Source organism: Argiope bruennichi, chromosome 6 (assembly GCF_947563725.1).
Source record: "Argiope bruennichi chromosome 6, qqArgBrue1.1, whole genome shotgun sequence".
Classification (NCBI taxonomy): domain Eukaryota; kingdom Metazoa; phylum Arthropoda; class Arachnida; order Araneae; family Araneidae; genus Argiope; species Argiope bruennichi.
In genome coordinates, this window is record NC_079156.1 from 135,444,940 (window position 1) to 135,458,279 (window position 13,340).

Sequence of the window (13,340 nt, forward strand, 5' to 3'; positions counted from 1 at the left end):
AAAAAATTATTTTCAAGTAAGCGTTATTAGAAAACACGAGATTGAAATATGTGTATTTTACTGAGTAAACAGCAATCTTCATATGAAATTCTTGAAGCAATTTTATAAAATATGGATTTCTTTTAAAAGTGTTTTGCTGCCAATTTAGCTATTTATTTGGTCTCTTTTTTTTTCCAGAGAAAGAGAAACGCGAAGAGATCCCCTTGAGACGCTCTCTGCTGTCGGTGTCTTTTCTTCTACACCAGTACTGGTTCTGCTGGATCCTTCTCTACACCATCATCTATGTTGGCACGCTGCACCTCTGGGCAGAGAGGACCACGACGGATAGAAGCGAAGGTAAAGCACCGTAGAATCTGCGAGTCCAGGGGATGGAAAATATACAGTGATTCAAAAGTCAAATACAGAATTTCGTTACATTTAAGCTTTTGACTTTTTTTAAAGAATTTAAGCAAATTTAACAGAAAGGTCAAGAAAACAGAAACAAGTCTTTTTTTGCAGTAAGAACTCGGGATACTTATGCAAAAGCCGGCTATTAGAGAGCTCTTTGATGCCAGCGATAATATTCTTTATCATGAGCATCATGTTAAATTCCACAATATCTTTTCATGGTGAATAAATTTAGTTATCAAGAAATGAACAGGAAAATGCGAATGTAAATGAAGTTTAATGCACTTATTATTTGCACTAAGTTTTTCATGCACAAAGTAATAATGTTCTTCAGTGATGGTCAAAATGACCTAACTAAAAATTGTTTATCAGAATGACTCTCTTCTTAATTAATAATGGAGTTTTAAATGTTGTTTCGTATGGAAATAGGCATGTGTATGACAGAAATATAGTGAAATGTAACCTTTTCCATATCAACGGATGTTGCTTCACTGGAAATGTTTCTTTTTGAGTACATACTTGTGCTAATGCTCTAATTGTAAAACATTAGAATTTCACAACATAAATAGGACTCACCGTTCTTCTATTTAATAATACAGTTGATAGTTTTACTTGCTCACCTCTCGTTGACTGCTAGCTTTATTTCTAATGAAAGGTGACAAGAATTGGAAATTCCAAAATGAGTGAAAGAGCAATCCATTTTTTTTCTTGCAATACTCGAACAAAGGAAAGTTTCTTTTCTGTTTTAAAAAGAGGTTTCTAAAGAGCTTGTTCATCTGCCGTTTAAAGAGGGAAAATTACTTTAAAAAATTATTTTTTATACATTTTAATATATTTCTGATAAGTTATAATTTCCTATTAGAAATTCTATTATCTTTGATATTCTTTACAATTCCGTCTACTCAGAGAATACAAAATTCTAATAAAAAGACATCATTTGATGGGAATTTTAAATAATGCCAGATTCAGCAGTAGCACATCCCGAAACTAGTGCGATATGAAACCGTCTTGCAGATTCTCCATGAAAAAAAACAGCTTTATTTTCTTTCCTCATATAAAAGTGCGGTTCTTGAGCAAAGCCGCGAATACCTTACATGGCCTTGGTGAACCATAGTTATGAAAAGTAGATATTTGGCTTGAATCTAGCATGATTACATATATTTACTTATTATGTATTTCCGACACCTCTTTACCAGCAGATTGGCACCAACATTTAACACGAAAATAACAACTGTAATACTGAATTTCATTGATTTAAATGATTGCGATGGTGAGTTATGGCATTTACATGCATGTGAAAATACAAACTAATGGACGATCGAAATGTTAACCTATTTGAATCATAATTTGATAAGAATTTATATTTTAGATGATAAATTTGTGTACAAAATATCAATTACCAAGCTCTTTGCATTTTGTAATGTACAGACCATAAGACGGTCCATTGTTTGACGGATTTTGATGTATCTGTATTTTAGATACTAAACCTGTGTACAAAATTTTATCTACTTAGCTTTTTTGTATTTATCGATTTCACTTATACTCGCAGAGCCAGACGAGCAGACTTCCTTTGAGTGGATTTCATTCAAAATTTGATAGAAATCTACAGATTTGTGCGTCATTCCATATACCAATAGGATCCGTCTAGTTCAAAGCATTTTTGAGTTCCTGTGTTCACGCAGATCATCGAAAATGTGTTTTTCTGACTCATGTCGGTCTCAAACGCGGAAATTCGTGAATATCTCGCGCTCAAATTTTTTTACGATCGCAATACTTCCTCTGCACTTATATACGAAAAAGTAAAAAGGATGGAAAAGAGAGTTTTCAGTCCAGCACGTATTTTATGAAGGAAGGTGCAATGTGTGCACTCGAGCGATATTCACACGCTTCTCTCTGGGAATGTGGCGCGTCAAATAAACATCGTAGAACAAATCCGGACAACAGCTGAGCACATGTAACAGAGCTAGGGCCGTGCTCGTGATCTTGAATACGTCATTTTTTTCCTCTTGTACAAAAAGCCATAAACTTAGCTCATAAAGAACAGGAAAGGCGGTCATTTGACAAAGACTACATGATATAACAAAACTCCATTCGTCACGTTCTGTGAATTAAAGAAAACACATTCCAAAATCTAATAATGCGAGACATCTTTTCTCATGATATGAAGTCCGAGTCCGATTTCTTGACGAATCTTTTTTTGTTATGCCATCTTGATCAAAGAGAAATTAAAAATATGTAACTGTGCCTCAACTAATTGAAATCCATTTTTTTTATTATCAAAAGTGACAATGCGTCCATATTATCCGAAACAATACCAGTTTCGGTGAATATTCAATTTATTATGCGATCCATTTCCATATTTATGTATACGTAAAATGAACTTAAAATTCCTGTATATTGTGAATTTTCCTTCGAATTGTAACTAATATAATCGAAATGGGGAAAAAAAAAGATTCTCAACAATCTATATATTTACTAGAAAATGTAAAATTTCTGAAAGCAAGAAACTCAAATTCTTAAAAAATTTATTATGCATTGAACATCTCCGATTAAACAGATTAGAAGTGAAGTTGGTGGAAACAAAAATCCTCTTTTGTCTCAGTCTTCCTCGAAGCAACCCATGAGTCACTAACGTGAGAAATACATTTCTACCTTCTTGTACATGAAGTATAGAGAAAGTATTGTAATCGTCAAAGAATTCGAATTCGAGATTTGAATGAATCTCCACATTTTAAACCACCCTGAGTTCGAAAAGCACATTTTACAAAAATGTTTGTTTGTCTGTCCATCCATTCGTCTATGTCAAGGACAACTCAAAAATGCTCTGAGTACGACGGGTGAAATTTGGCATACGGTCTTTATACCAAATTTGTACATTTCTATCAAATTTCGAGCTAAGTTCATTCAAAGGGAATCTGTCTGTCCGGCGGCTCAAATATACGTTAACATGATAACTACAAAACGAAGAGAGTTAGATAAATAAAATTCGGTGCACAGATTTAATATCTATAGTGTACAGACTTATTAAATTTTGAGCCAAATCCAACAAGGGGTGACCGTCTGTCATTTCAAAAGTAACAATGGGTGTAAACTCCATAACTCAAAACATAATATCTTGGGAAACTTTTCTGAAACTCAAATTCGATTTTCTATACTATTAACCGATGGCAGATATCAATCGCCAGAAAATTCTCCAACGATTACATGATAGATTCAGTAAAAATGCTGAATTCGCTCCAAAGTTTAATATTTGGTAACTATTGTATGCTAGTTCCGAACGAGGATCCTCTGGGATAATACCTTTATTACACGGGAATAACATCTATAATGTAGATTCGTATCGATTTAAAATCAAATCCACCAAGGGCCTGACCATCTATCAGGCATGTAAGCGCAGTGACTAAAATAAGTGAAATTTGATATGTAATCTTGTGAGTGTAACGGTAGGCCAATGTTAATTTTTTTTTTCAATCGATCGAGTAAAAGGTATTCAAAACGGTTATGTATTAACCGTATGCCATATTAATCGTCAAACTTCCGCAACCACACCATAGGGTGGACGTTTGGCGCGGACGGATTTAGCGTGCTCCAGGCTTGATCAGTCTCGAACCTGACACCCTCCGGTTCCGAGGCCGAGATCTTACTACCAGGCTACCACAAATCCTCGCTAGATTCAGTAAAACACTACATTCCTGCCGAAGATCATTGTTGCTTGACTATTGTTCACCTTCACCCACCAATTAATACACAAGTATCAATTTTCTTTATCGTATTACGAAGCACCCAAATCTCATGTTACTCTAAAAATAAAAATCTGAGCATTTATGGAGGGCATTCACTTCCTTGCCCACTGTTTTATGCAGGTGAAGGGAGATAATATCTTTAGTAGCGAACAGTAGTAGTGAAAACTACAACCGCTTGTTTTAATCAACATTTAATGCCTTTAATATTTGTTTATTTTTTTAACTCCTTCACTTATCAATGGGGTTTACTTGTGATTATAAGTACCATGTGCGCTATTTCTCTAATTCATAACAGTCTAATTGACAGTCCAGTTTAATCAACTGTTTACGGTCTAATAGAACTAATAATAAATAAACTGTCACTCAATATAAGCTCAAAGCTATTTTAGTTAGATTATTAAATTGTTGCCAAATAAATTTCCTCTCTGAAAATATAATGGCATATTTTATTGCTCTCTGTAAAAGAATGTAATGAATATTAAGCGTTTGTTGAATATAGAATTGATGATATCTAAATGGCAGTAATTGATTCTACTACCATTAAGCGCTTTCCTTAAAAATGATTTCATAGCTCACATTTACATCATTACGTATTTTACCGCATATTTAATAGATTTAAGGTAAGCAACGTTTCAAAATTCGACAAATCTTATTTATTGCTAACTAGTCGTCTTGGGCGATCAGTTCGTTAGCCGAGGATATTGATTATCTTTCAGTTAAGTTAAATCGTTTAGATACAACAAACTGGATACAATCGCTAGATATTACAAATTCTCTGCAATATTAATTATTAGAAAAATGTTGCTAATTTACCAATTTATAATCAGTCATGTTTACATATATTTCATTACGTTTATTTCGTTGTAACAGCATTTATAAAATCGAACGACCACTTCATTTTTTACAAAATTAATAAAAAATTGAACCTAAAACGAATCATCAACTTGTTGAATAAGTTAAAATATGTGTTGAAATAAGAAACTAAATTGACAAGTTTATTAAAAGAGAGGCCTCGTATTGTGCACCGTCTAGGGTCGCATAATGCTGAAATCCACCTCTACAGTTATGTTATAACTACAATCATAACATATTTTTAAATCATAAAAAGTATAATTTTTTTTTAATTTATACTTTATATATAACAAATAAATGGTTTAGAATTCATTCCTTGCATTCATATTAATCAATTAATTTTAATTCTGATGATGATGATTATATATTTATATTTACTTCATTAATTAATTAAGAAAAACCACTGAAAATGTCCTATGCAAAATCTTACTGCCGAAAAAAAAGGGTGAATTTTTTTTCTTTTTAATTTGCATTCTACTGCGTTTTTTTAATTGTTTTATTTTTTTTAATTATTATTAAGTTTTGTTTTAAGACGAGGAGATTAATGTGTGCCTATTGGACGTCCTTCCACTGACCGATTCTATCGAAAATTTGTAATAGATTTGAAACGTAGATGCAAAAAGTCACACTTTAAAATTAATTTTCTGCAGTTATTGTATTCATGTGCATAAGAAAAGGCAGCAAAAACATATCACCCGATTTTGACCAGAATTTGACTCAGATCTGTAATTTTGGTGTAAGGATCTCGTACTAAATTTGTTCATTCTGTTCTGTTAGAAGTTAATTGTGTTCACGAAAAAAAAATTGGCATGCATAATTTTATGAACATAAGAAGTGCTGCAAAATAAAAATTCATCCAAATCTCGATGAACGATTTCCATACTTGAATTCCATAAGCGAAAAAGTTAAAAAGGGAATAACATTTTCGCATTCCATTTATCGAACTCAAATAAAGAATATATTACATGAACTTTATATTTATACTCACTTTGCTATTCACAGAGAAATTAAATTTTATGAAAATCGTTCATTTTGCTGTCGTCTTAGGAGCAAGAAGGTAATGGGTTAAAAATTCGATTCAACCAGCTATCTTGAACTTATTTTGTTTTAAATATCTTAAAGTCAAATGTAGTCTCATTGGTGAGGTCTGGAAATTTGCAGTAAATATCCACTGACTCAAGTATCTCGCCGGCTTATCACAGTATAATTATGAGTTACTGTCCCGAAATAACTTCATAAAGAGATGTTAATCTAACTTAACGACAAAATTTATTAGGCAGGAATGCTATATGTGGAAAATGCGATATTCGTTCCCCACCCTCTTTTGTAGACTTCAGATTGTCATAACATTATTTTGTGTTTCTCTTTTTAGATGCCTTCTTTTCCGAAATATATGGAATATTCCAAATCTCAGGAATCTTCCTCGCGCCTATTGGTGGAATCTTCATGGACTGGAGTATACGCAGAGTTTCTAAAAGTAAGAAAGTATTTCATACTTTTCTTGAACATAAGATCTGATGTATTTGGGGCATTAGTATTTATGGCAATACCATCTTCATCTTTATTCTGAAACAATTTATATATTCTCAATATGAAACAATTTATAATATTCTCACTATGATTATTGTTTGAATTATAACCACCTATTCCATGCCTATTAGTTTTCCGAAGGAAAATGAATGAATTCTACTCCTTTTATTCATAGCAATTATTGTTTTAAAATTTCATAAATAATCATCGATACATATTTGTTCATTCTGGTTTTGAATTAGTTTTCAAATCTGAACTGTTACAATTTCTTACATCCTTATAAGATGTCGCTAAGAGTGCATACATTGAGAAAAGGCATGAAATCAAGTTGCCAAATATCACTTCCATCCTTTTTCTAAATAGTTATACTCCAGCAAATATCACATTCTTCTTGCTAAAAATTAGTATTTATGTGTTAAAAATCCAACTACATTTCTGCCGAAATGGCTTTCAATGGTCAAAACCTGACATAAACCATTAACACTGATAGATACCCAAACCCTTATCTTGAAGCATTGCATTAGTATTAGACAGAAACGACGAACCAGGTTGTAATGATTTCATTCTTTGCTTCAGATTGATATATTATAACCCAATTAAAATTGGATATGATTGAAGAGATTAGCGATCGAGTCCAAAAACTGTATACCAATAATCTGATGATAGTCTGTATCAGAGAACGCTTAAAGCCGCATTCCAATGACCTGCGGTCATTACGGATATGGTCATAAATCTGCCAACTGACCCATTGTTGAAACCCCCCACCACCACCACCTATTTGACGTCGGTCCGGAGCTTCTCGCAAATTGTCGGTAAAATGAACAGACATCAAAGAACCCCGGAAAACCACAAGGGAGGGGAAAGAGAGCAAAATGCGTCTGTCTCAAGGTGCGCACAGGTCGTCGGGACGATCGGACGGTTATATACGTAATGATATGTTTGCGTACCTGATGCAAAGCATCAGGTTGATGCAGTATCATCCAGTTCTACTTCTTTTTGTAACTATTTTTTTCTCTCCCATTATTTGATAATTGATCTTCCGCAGGCGAAAATCTGGATCCGAGCGACCACATGCTGAAGGTGCTTCGTTCCTGCTTCTGGCCCATGTTCCTCACCACTCTTCTGGAGGTGGTTGCGCAAGTTTGCAAGTTCTTCAACCTCAGGTCCGCCATCTACGTCTCCATCGTGTCCGTCACACTCCTCAGAGCCTTCTTCATCTCCATCGGAACGGCCTATCTCAGGATCCGGTGAGTAGACCTACTCCCTACTATGTAAAACGATTGCAGGATGGAAAATGGAAAAATGTAATAACGTACAATTACTATAAGCACAAACCTTTTACGCCCTTTCGGTACACGGGTCGTCGTGAAGCAGACCAAGTCCAAGCACAACCCCACTTTATCTTCGTTTTGTATCGACTTGCAACCTTTAGATACAATATATATTATAGAATACTTATATATAGAATATTTTTACTATATATATATATATATATATATATATATATATTCAAGTCAAACGTTAAATTTTGACATGATTGTATTTTATTTATCCATTTACGAAAATTCGTTTCGCAATATGTGAAATTAATATTTATTATTTTTTTTCTTAAATAGTCAGTGATCAAATACGAAATCGAAGCAGACATACCGGATATCATTTAATACGATGAAATGCAATTTTAAATAATTGGATTCCTTGTTGTTTTTGAACTTTTATTGCCCACCTTATTTTAATTTATTATATATGAAGGTGGAAATATTATTTATGAAGGTGGTCAGATAGTAGAAGCTTAATTCAACACTTGGCCAACTGGTATAATGTGAGAGTGAATATACTCAAAAACCTAAATCTCCTTTCCTTGTCTCATCAGACCCACCAACAAAGGATACTCTCTCATGTTGGCATCGAGGGTAATGAGATTGTGGACACCATGGATAATGATGCCTCTGTCCTACTGAAACTCTTACCAACATGGAAATTTTCTAGAGAGCTAAAAGCCAAAATAAAACCTCTTGGCTTGCTCCACCAGTACGTCATTGGTATAAGAGTAGTCGTCCTGGGGGCTCACTGACTTTTGATTGTAATAGGCAGGTTCAGACTGCTCTTACTTAATTTCTCAGTGGGCACTTTAGAAATATGAAATATTCTGAGGTATCTAAGCCTTTTAAGTCCGTCCTAAGTGTTTTAGGGAAGAGGCTTCACCTAATTGCATTCTTATTTGTCCGGGCCTCTCCAGGCAAGATCTTATTGACAATCCAATGTTAGTATAAGACTTCTTCAGGGCGTACAATTTCATAGACTTGATATATCTCTGCTGTACTTGTGGATGTGCAACAACAACAAAAATGGAATTTCGTATTCAACTGTTTTTCCATTCGTTAATGTATCAGAGTTGTGAAATTTTGTTCACAAGTATTCTACTGGTGACACTATTTTGGTATTTTTCAGAACTTTTATTATAAGTTATTCAATTGTTTTAAATAATATTTGTCTTAATCCTTGGGAAAAAAATCTGATTTTATACAAGTAGAACCACCAGGTACTGAATTTGAGAAAAATATTCACTTGAAATTCCATAATATTTATAATTATTAATATTGTATTAAAGAATTATACATAAAAGATTAAAAAGTAGAAAATAATTTTTTAAATCCAAATTTTAGTGGACAAGTAAAAGCATGTTTTTAAAAATGTTTTCACATTGTTATATTTAAAAATACATTCATTGTGTCTAACAAAACATTGCGCTAACGACTCGCGAACTCCTTTCCAGTTTCCCTGCCGAGCACTTCAACCGCCTGCTGGGCATCATGAGCACTTGTTCCGCAATGTTTTGCCTCTTCCAGTTCCCGCTCTTCCTCTGGGAATCTTCATCTCGGCAAAACGTCCTCTATGTAAGTATCGTACTCATTTTTTTCTAATCTGAATTACTGCACGAGGTAAGAAGGCGCTTACATTACAGTGTGAAGTATTCTATCTGCGACGGTGAAGCAAAAATAAATGATCTTATGAGTATTATAATTTTTCTTCATGCCTCTCGCTGTATTTGACTTTGAATTAATATATATAATCGTCCACCATTGTCAGTAATGTTGGACGGAGTTAAAAAATACCCCCGCTCTTTGGTCTGCATTATCATTGGATGCAAAATCCCAATAGGGCCACGATGTCCTGGTGGTAAGGTCCTGCCTTCGGAACTCCAGGGTTTCAGGAACCGAAGAACCGTCAGGTAAGCGAGTTTGGTGTACGTTAAATCCGTCGGAAGCAAATGTCCTCCCGCTGGTGTGGTGTGGAAGTGTGGAAAGGAGAGTGACAGCTCAGGTGTCTTCCTCTTCATATGTCCGCGGTTCAAAACTACGAAGTCCACCCCAAAATAGCCCTAGTGTTGCTTTAAAACGGGACGTTAATGTAACTAAAACCAAAAGCAAATTAACTTTTGTTCTGATGTCTGGCAACTGCGATATGTGTTCTTTTATATTTAAATTGGCTATCAGTGTGCGAATAAAGCTAAAGGTGAGTAAAATTCAATTATGGAGGTGTAATTTTCACATTTTATTTTCATTTGCTGGATTGTAGTAATGGTTAAAGAACGGAAATCCGCAATATTTATTATTTTATATTCATATTGATCCATGATATTGTCCCTTCAGGTTGGTGTTATTTTTATTTTGTCAACATTATTTTTATATTGCCTTTGTTCTATTACTGGAGCATTATTTGTTTCAAACGGATTAAGTGATTAGTTTCGATTTGAGTGTTCATGTTTTTCATGAACACAGATCCCAAAGCAAGGGGGGGGGGATTTTAATGTTTGCTTTTAGTGTTTAAATGTTTGCTTTTCTACAAACAATGATTTCTATTTTATTTCTTAAGCATTCTGCGAATAGACATGATGTTTTCTAAAACAAGTTTAGATAGTCAGTCTTTAACAATCATATCCCATTATGATATGAACTGGTGAAGTGCATGTCTAGATGGAAACATTCACCCGCTTTGTATAATTCACTAACGAGTTCATAATTTTGAGATGAAATCCTTCCTTCTCCATCAGTAATTATTTTTATTTCCAAATTTTTTCACAAAATGATAGCTGGCTTCCGAAAACAAATTATAATTAAAAATATGTCTGAAGGATTAAATTACTTGCATCGGTATAAATAGTCAACAAATAGTACGAAAAAAAATGTTTTTAATTCTTGTAAAAGCATTACAGATTTGGAACTGCAAAAGATTAGCCGCTACAGATTAAAACCTATCTATTAAATAGCAGTAAGTTCATCATCCAAGTAAATTCTCCCTATGTACAAAAAAATGTAAGATATCCAATTAAACGCATAGCTAGTAATATTATACTGTATTATAAAATACAGCTTTCTAACATGGAAAAAAAATAATAATATTTCTTTATATTTTATAAAATATTTCTAAATTATATATTATTGTAGAATATTCCAAATCTGTATTTTTCTTTATATTATTTTATAATTTAACGCTTGACACCATCATTTGAAAATCCAAAGTACCTGTTAGATTATGGAGAAAAGAACCTTGTTTATTATTTTAGTATAGAATCTCCATGTGCTAAAACCAGAGATCTTTGGATAGCCTGGTTGGTAGGGCGTTGGATTCGCGTCCCTTAAGTTGCGAGTTCGAACCCCGCCGGCCCAAGATTCCCCGCGTGCTTGGTGGCTGGCGCGCGTATAAATTTGTCGTGGTCACAAAGTCCTCCATGTCGAGAGTAATATCACTGGGGACACTGGATCAGGTGTGATCGTTCTCTGATTCAGGTCTAAATTACGATCTGTGGATGAGTGAATGAAGTCCGCCCCGTAAAAAGGGTTATGACGTGTGTGTAGCTAAGTCGTTCTCTTGGCCCTAGATGGCGCTACTATAAAAACAAAAGACGTTCCCCCTCCGGCTTAAAATTGCTGTCTTCGTAACAGCGGGCTTGTCCATGGCAAGTGCCATAAGGAACAACAACAAAACATATTTAATCTTATGATCTCACTGCATTTTTTTTTTTGTAGCATATTTAAGGTCTCCAACCCTTTTCTATTCTAGGTGAATATCTTCGACAGCGTTTGTTTAGCCATAGCTATGATTCAGCCACTTCTTTTGGTAGCGACGCCGATTCAAAGGTATTTCCTCAAGGAAAAGAGTTCTTCCTGAATTTGAAAAGTAAACTTGCGCACGACGCAATTCCAAATCGAACAATCCCTCATTGACGTTTGCTTGCGGGAGTTCCTCAAATTTGTTCCTAATCGTAATAGTTTTAGAAGGTGTTGAAAGAATTTCTTTTATGTCAGATAAAAGCAGCTCCTAAATCTGAACAAACATGAATGACTGTTTGTGATTAGTTTCGGTGAATAACTTTTTTATGATGCAAGAAGTTAAGAGTAGGCTCCTATTCCGATAGTAATAGGGATGCTTCTCTAGAAATCCCCGATTCATCTAATTAGATCTCTCATGTTTAATATACAAAACTGTATTCCATAGATACGCACTGATATTCCAGTTTTCATTCAAACAAGTAGAGAAGCCAACGTGATTGGCGATTCCAATTTGTGATAAGTTAATTTTGATTTAAATTTAGTTCAAACTGAAAAGAATTAAAATTAAATTAATTGACTACTAAACAAGATCTGAAAATATTAAAATGGTGCACTCTCATCAAGAAGAAGGTGTGCAAAATGTCAAAATTATACATTTGCATTCAGAATTGATCTGCTTTTATTTTATTGGAAATTTTATAATTAATGATTTCATAGTTTTATTTGATTTTGTTCAATACCTTCCCTTAATCAACATCCCAAATTGTACTCCAGAAAATGTGGCCACTTTAATTAAATCTACAGCTTAAATTTTTGTAAGAACAGATATTTATGGAGAATATATAATAGAAGCAGACTGAAATACAGAATTTCTACTTTCATAATTACTTATGTGTATGTTTTGTTGTATGTACATTTATCCATACCATGCTCACGTATTTTTCGCAATACGAACTTTAAAAGATCAAAGTATAACCGATTCAGAAATATGTTTCTGCCATTTTGTAGGTGTGCATATATATATACGTATGTCATCTGTGTAATTAAAATGTATGTAAATATCTTAATAAAAGCTTCAGCTAAGTAAAATGCTACTTTAATCTTAGAAAATGGTCATTTTAAATTATTCAATACACTTCAAAAAGAAAAACTCTTTATTTAAATAATTCGAAATGTTCAACAAGAATTCACAAAAGAAATATAGATGTATTTATTTAATTGTACATGGGCAGCCAGAGAGGTGACTTGTATAACACACGATTTGTGCGTAGACACGCACTATATATATATATATATATATATATATACATATAAACATACACTAGAAGCAGGCACATTTGTAAAAGCATATTCTAATTCATACTTAATATTTATTCTAATAAGAGAAAAGAAGTAATTCATTTATAACAATAAAATGAAACAGATTAGTTTTTTACAGAAGTTACAAAGATAAGAAAAGATTTTATTTCAAAGACTGAAGAATATGCAAAATGAAAGAGAATATAATTGAATGTTCTGCAAAATAATTAACTCAATATCAAAAGTGTATCATATTTGTGACATTAAGTCATTGTGTGACGTGTTTGGTTGAATTCCAAGAGTTAATAATCAAAAAGATTATTTTCTAATACACAGAACAGAATGCATATACTTATTAAGATATGGATCTTATGCCAAAACAATGAATATGAACTTGAAAATAATACCAGATTTTAAATAATCTGTTGATTATCTTTGGTTCATTTTGAATAAAATCTCAGCTTATCAATTATAC

General features: G+C 33.3%; 1 protein-coding gene across 1 annotated transcript in view; it reads left to right on the forward strand.

The window, feature by feature from the left end:
* The window catches only part of LOC129971218 (equilibrative nucleobase transporter 1-like), a 110,457-nt gene extending 97,799 nt beyond the window's left edge, over positions 1 to 12,658 (forward strand). Inside the window, exons 9-13 of the mRNA XM_056084801.1 lie at positions 178 to 336; positions 6,355 to 6,459; positions 7,558 to 7,759; positions 9,289 to 9,409; positions 11,577 to 12,658. Coding sequence (XP_055940776.1) covers positions 178 to 336; positions 6,355 to 6,459; positions 7,558 to 7,759; positions 9,289 to 9,409; positions 11,577 to 11,684 — 695 coding nt within the window. The 3' untranslated portion in view covers positions 11,685 to 12,658. The remainder of the gene's footprint in view (positions 1 to 177; positions 337 to 6,354; positions 6,460 to 7,557; positions 7,760 to 9,288; positions 9,410 to 11,576) is intronic.
* Positions 12,659 to 13,340: the final 682 nt, after the last annotated feature.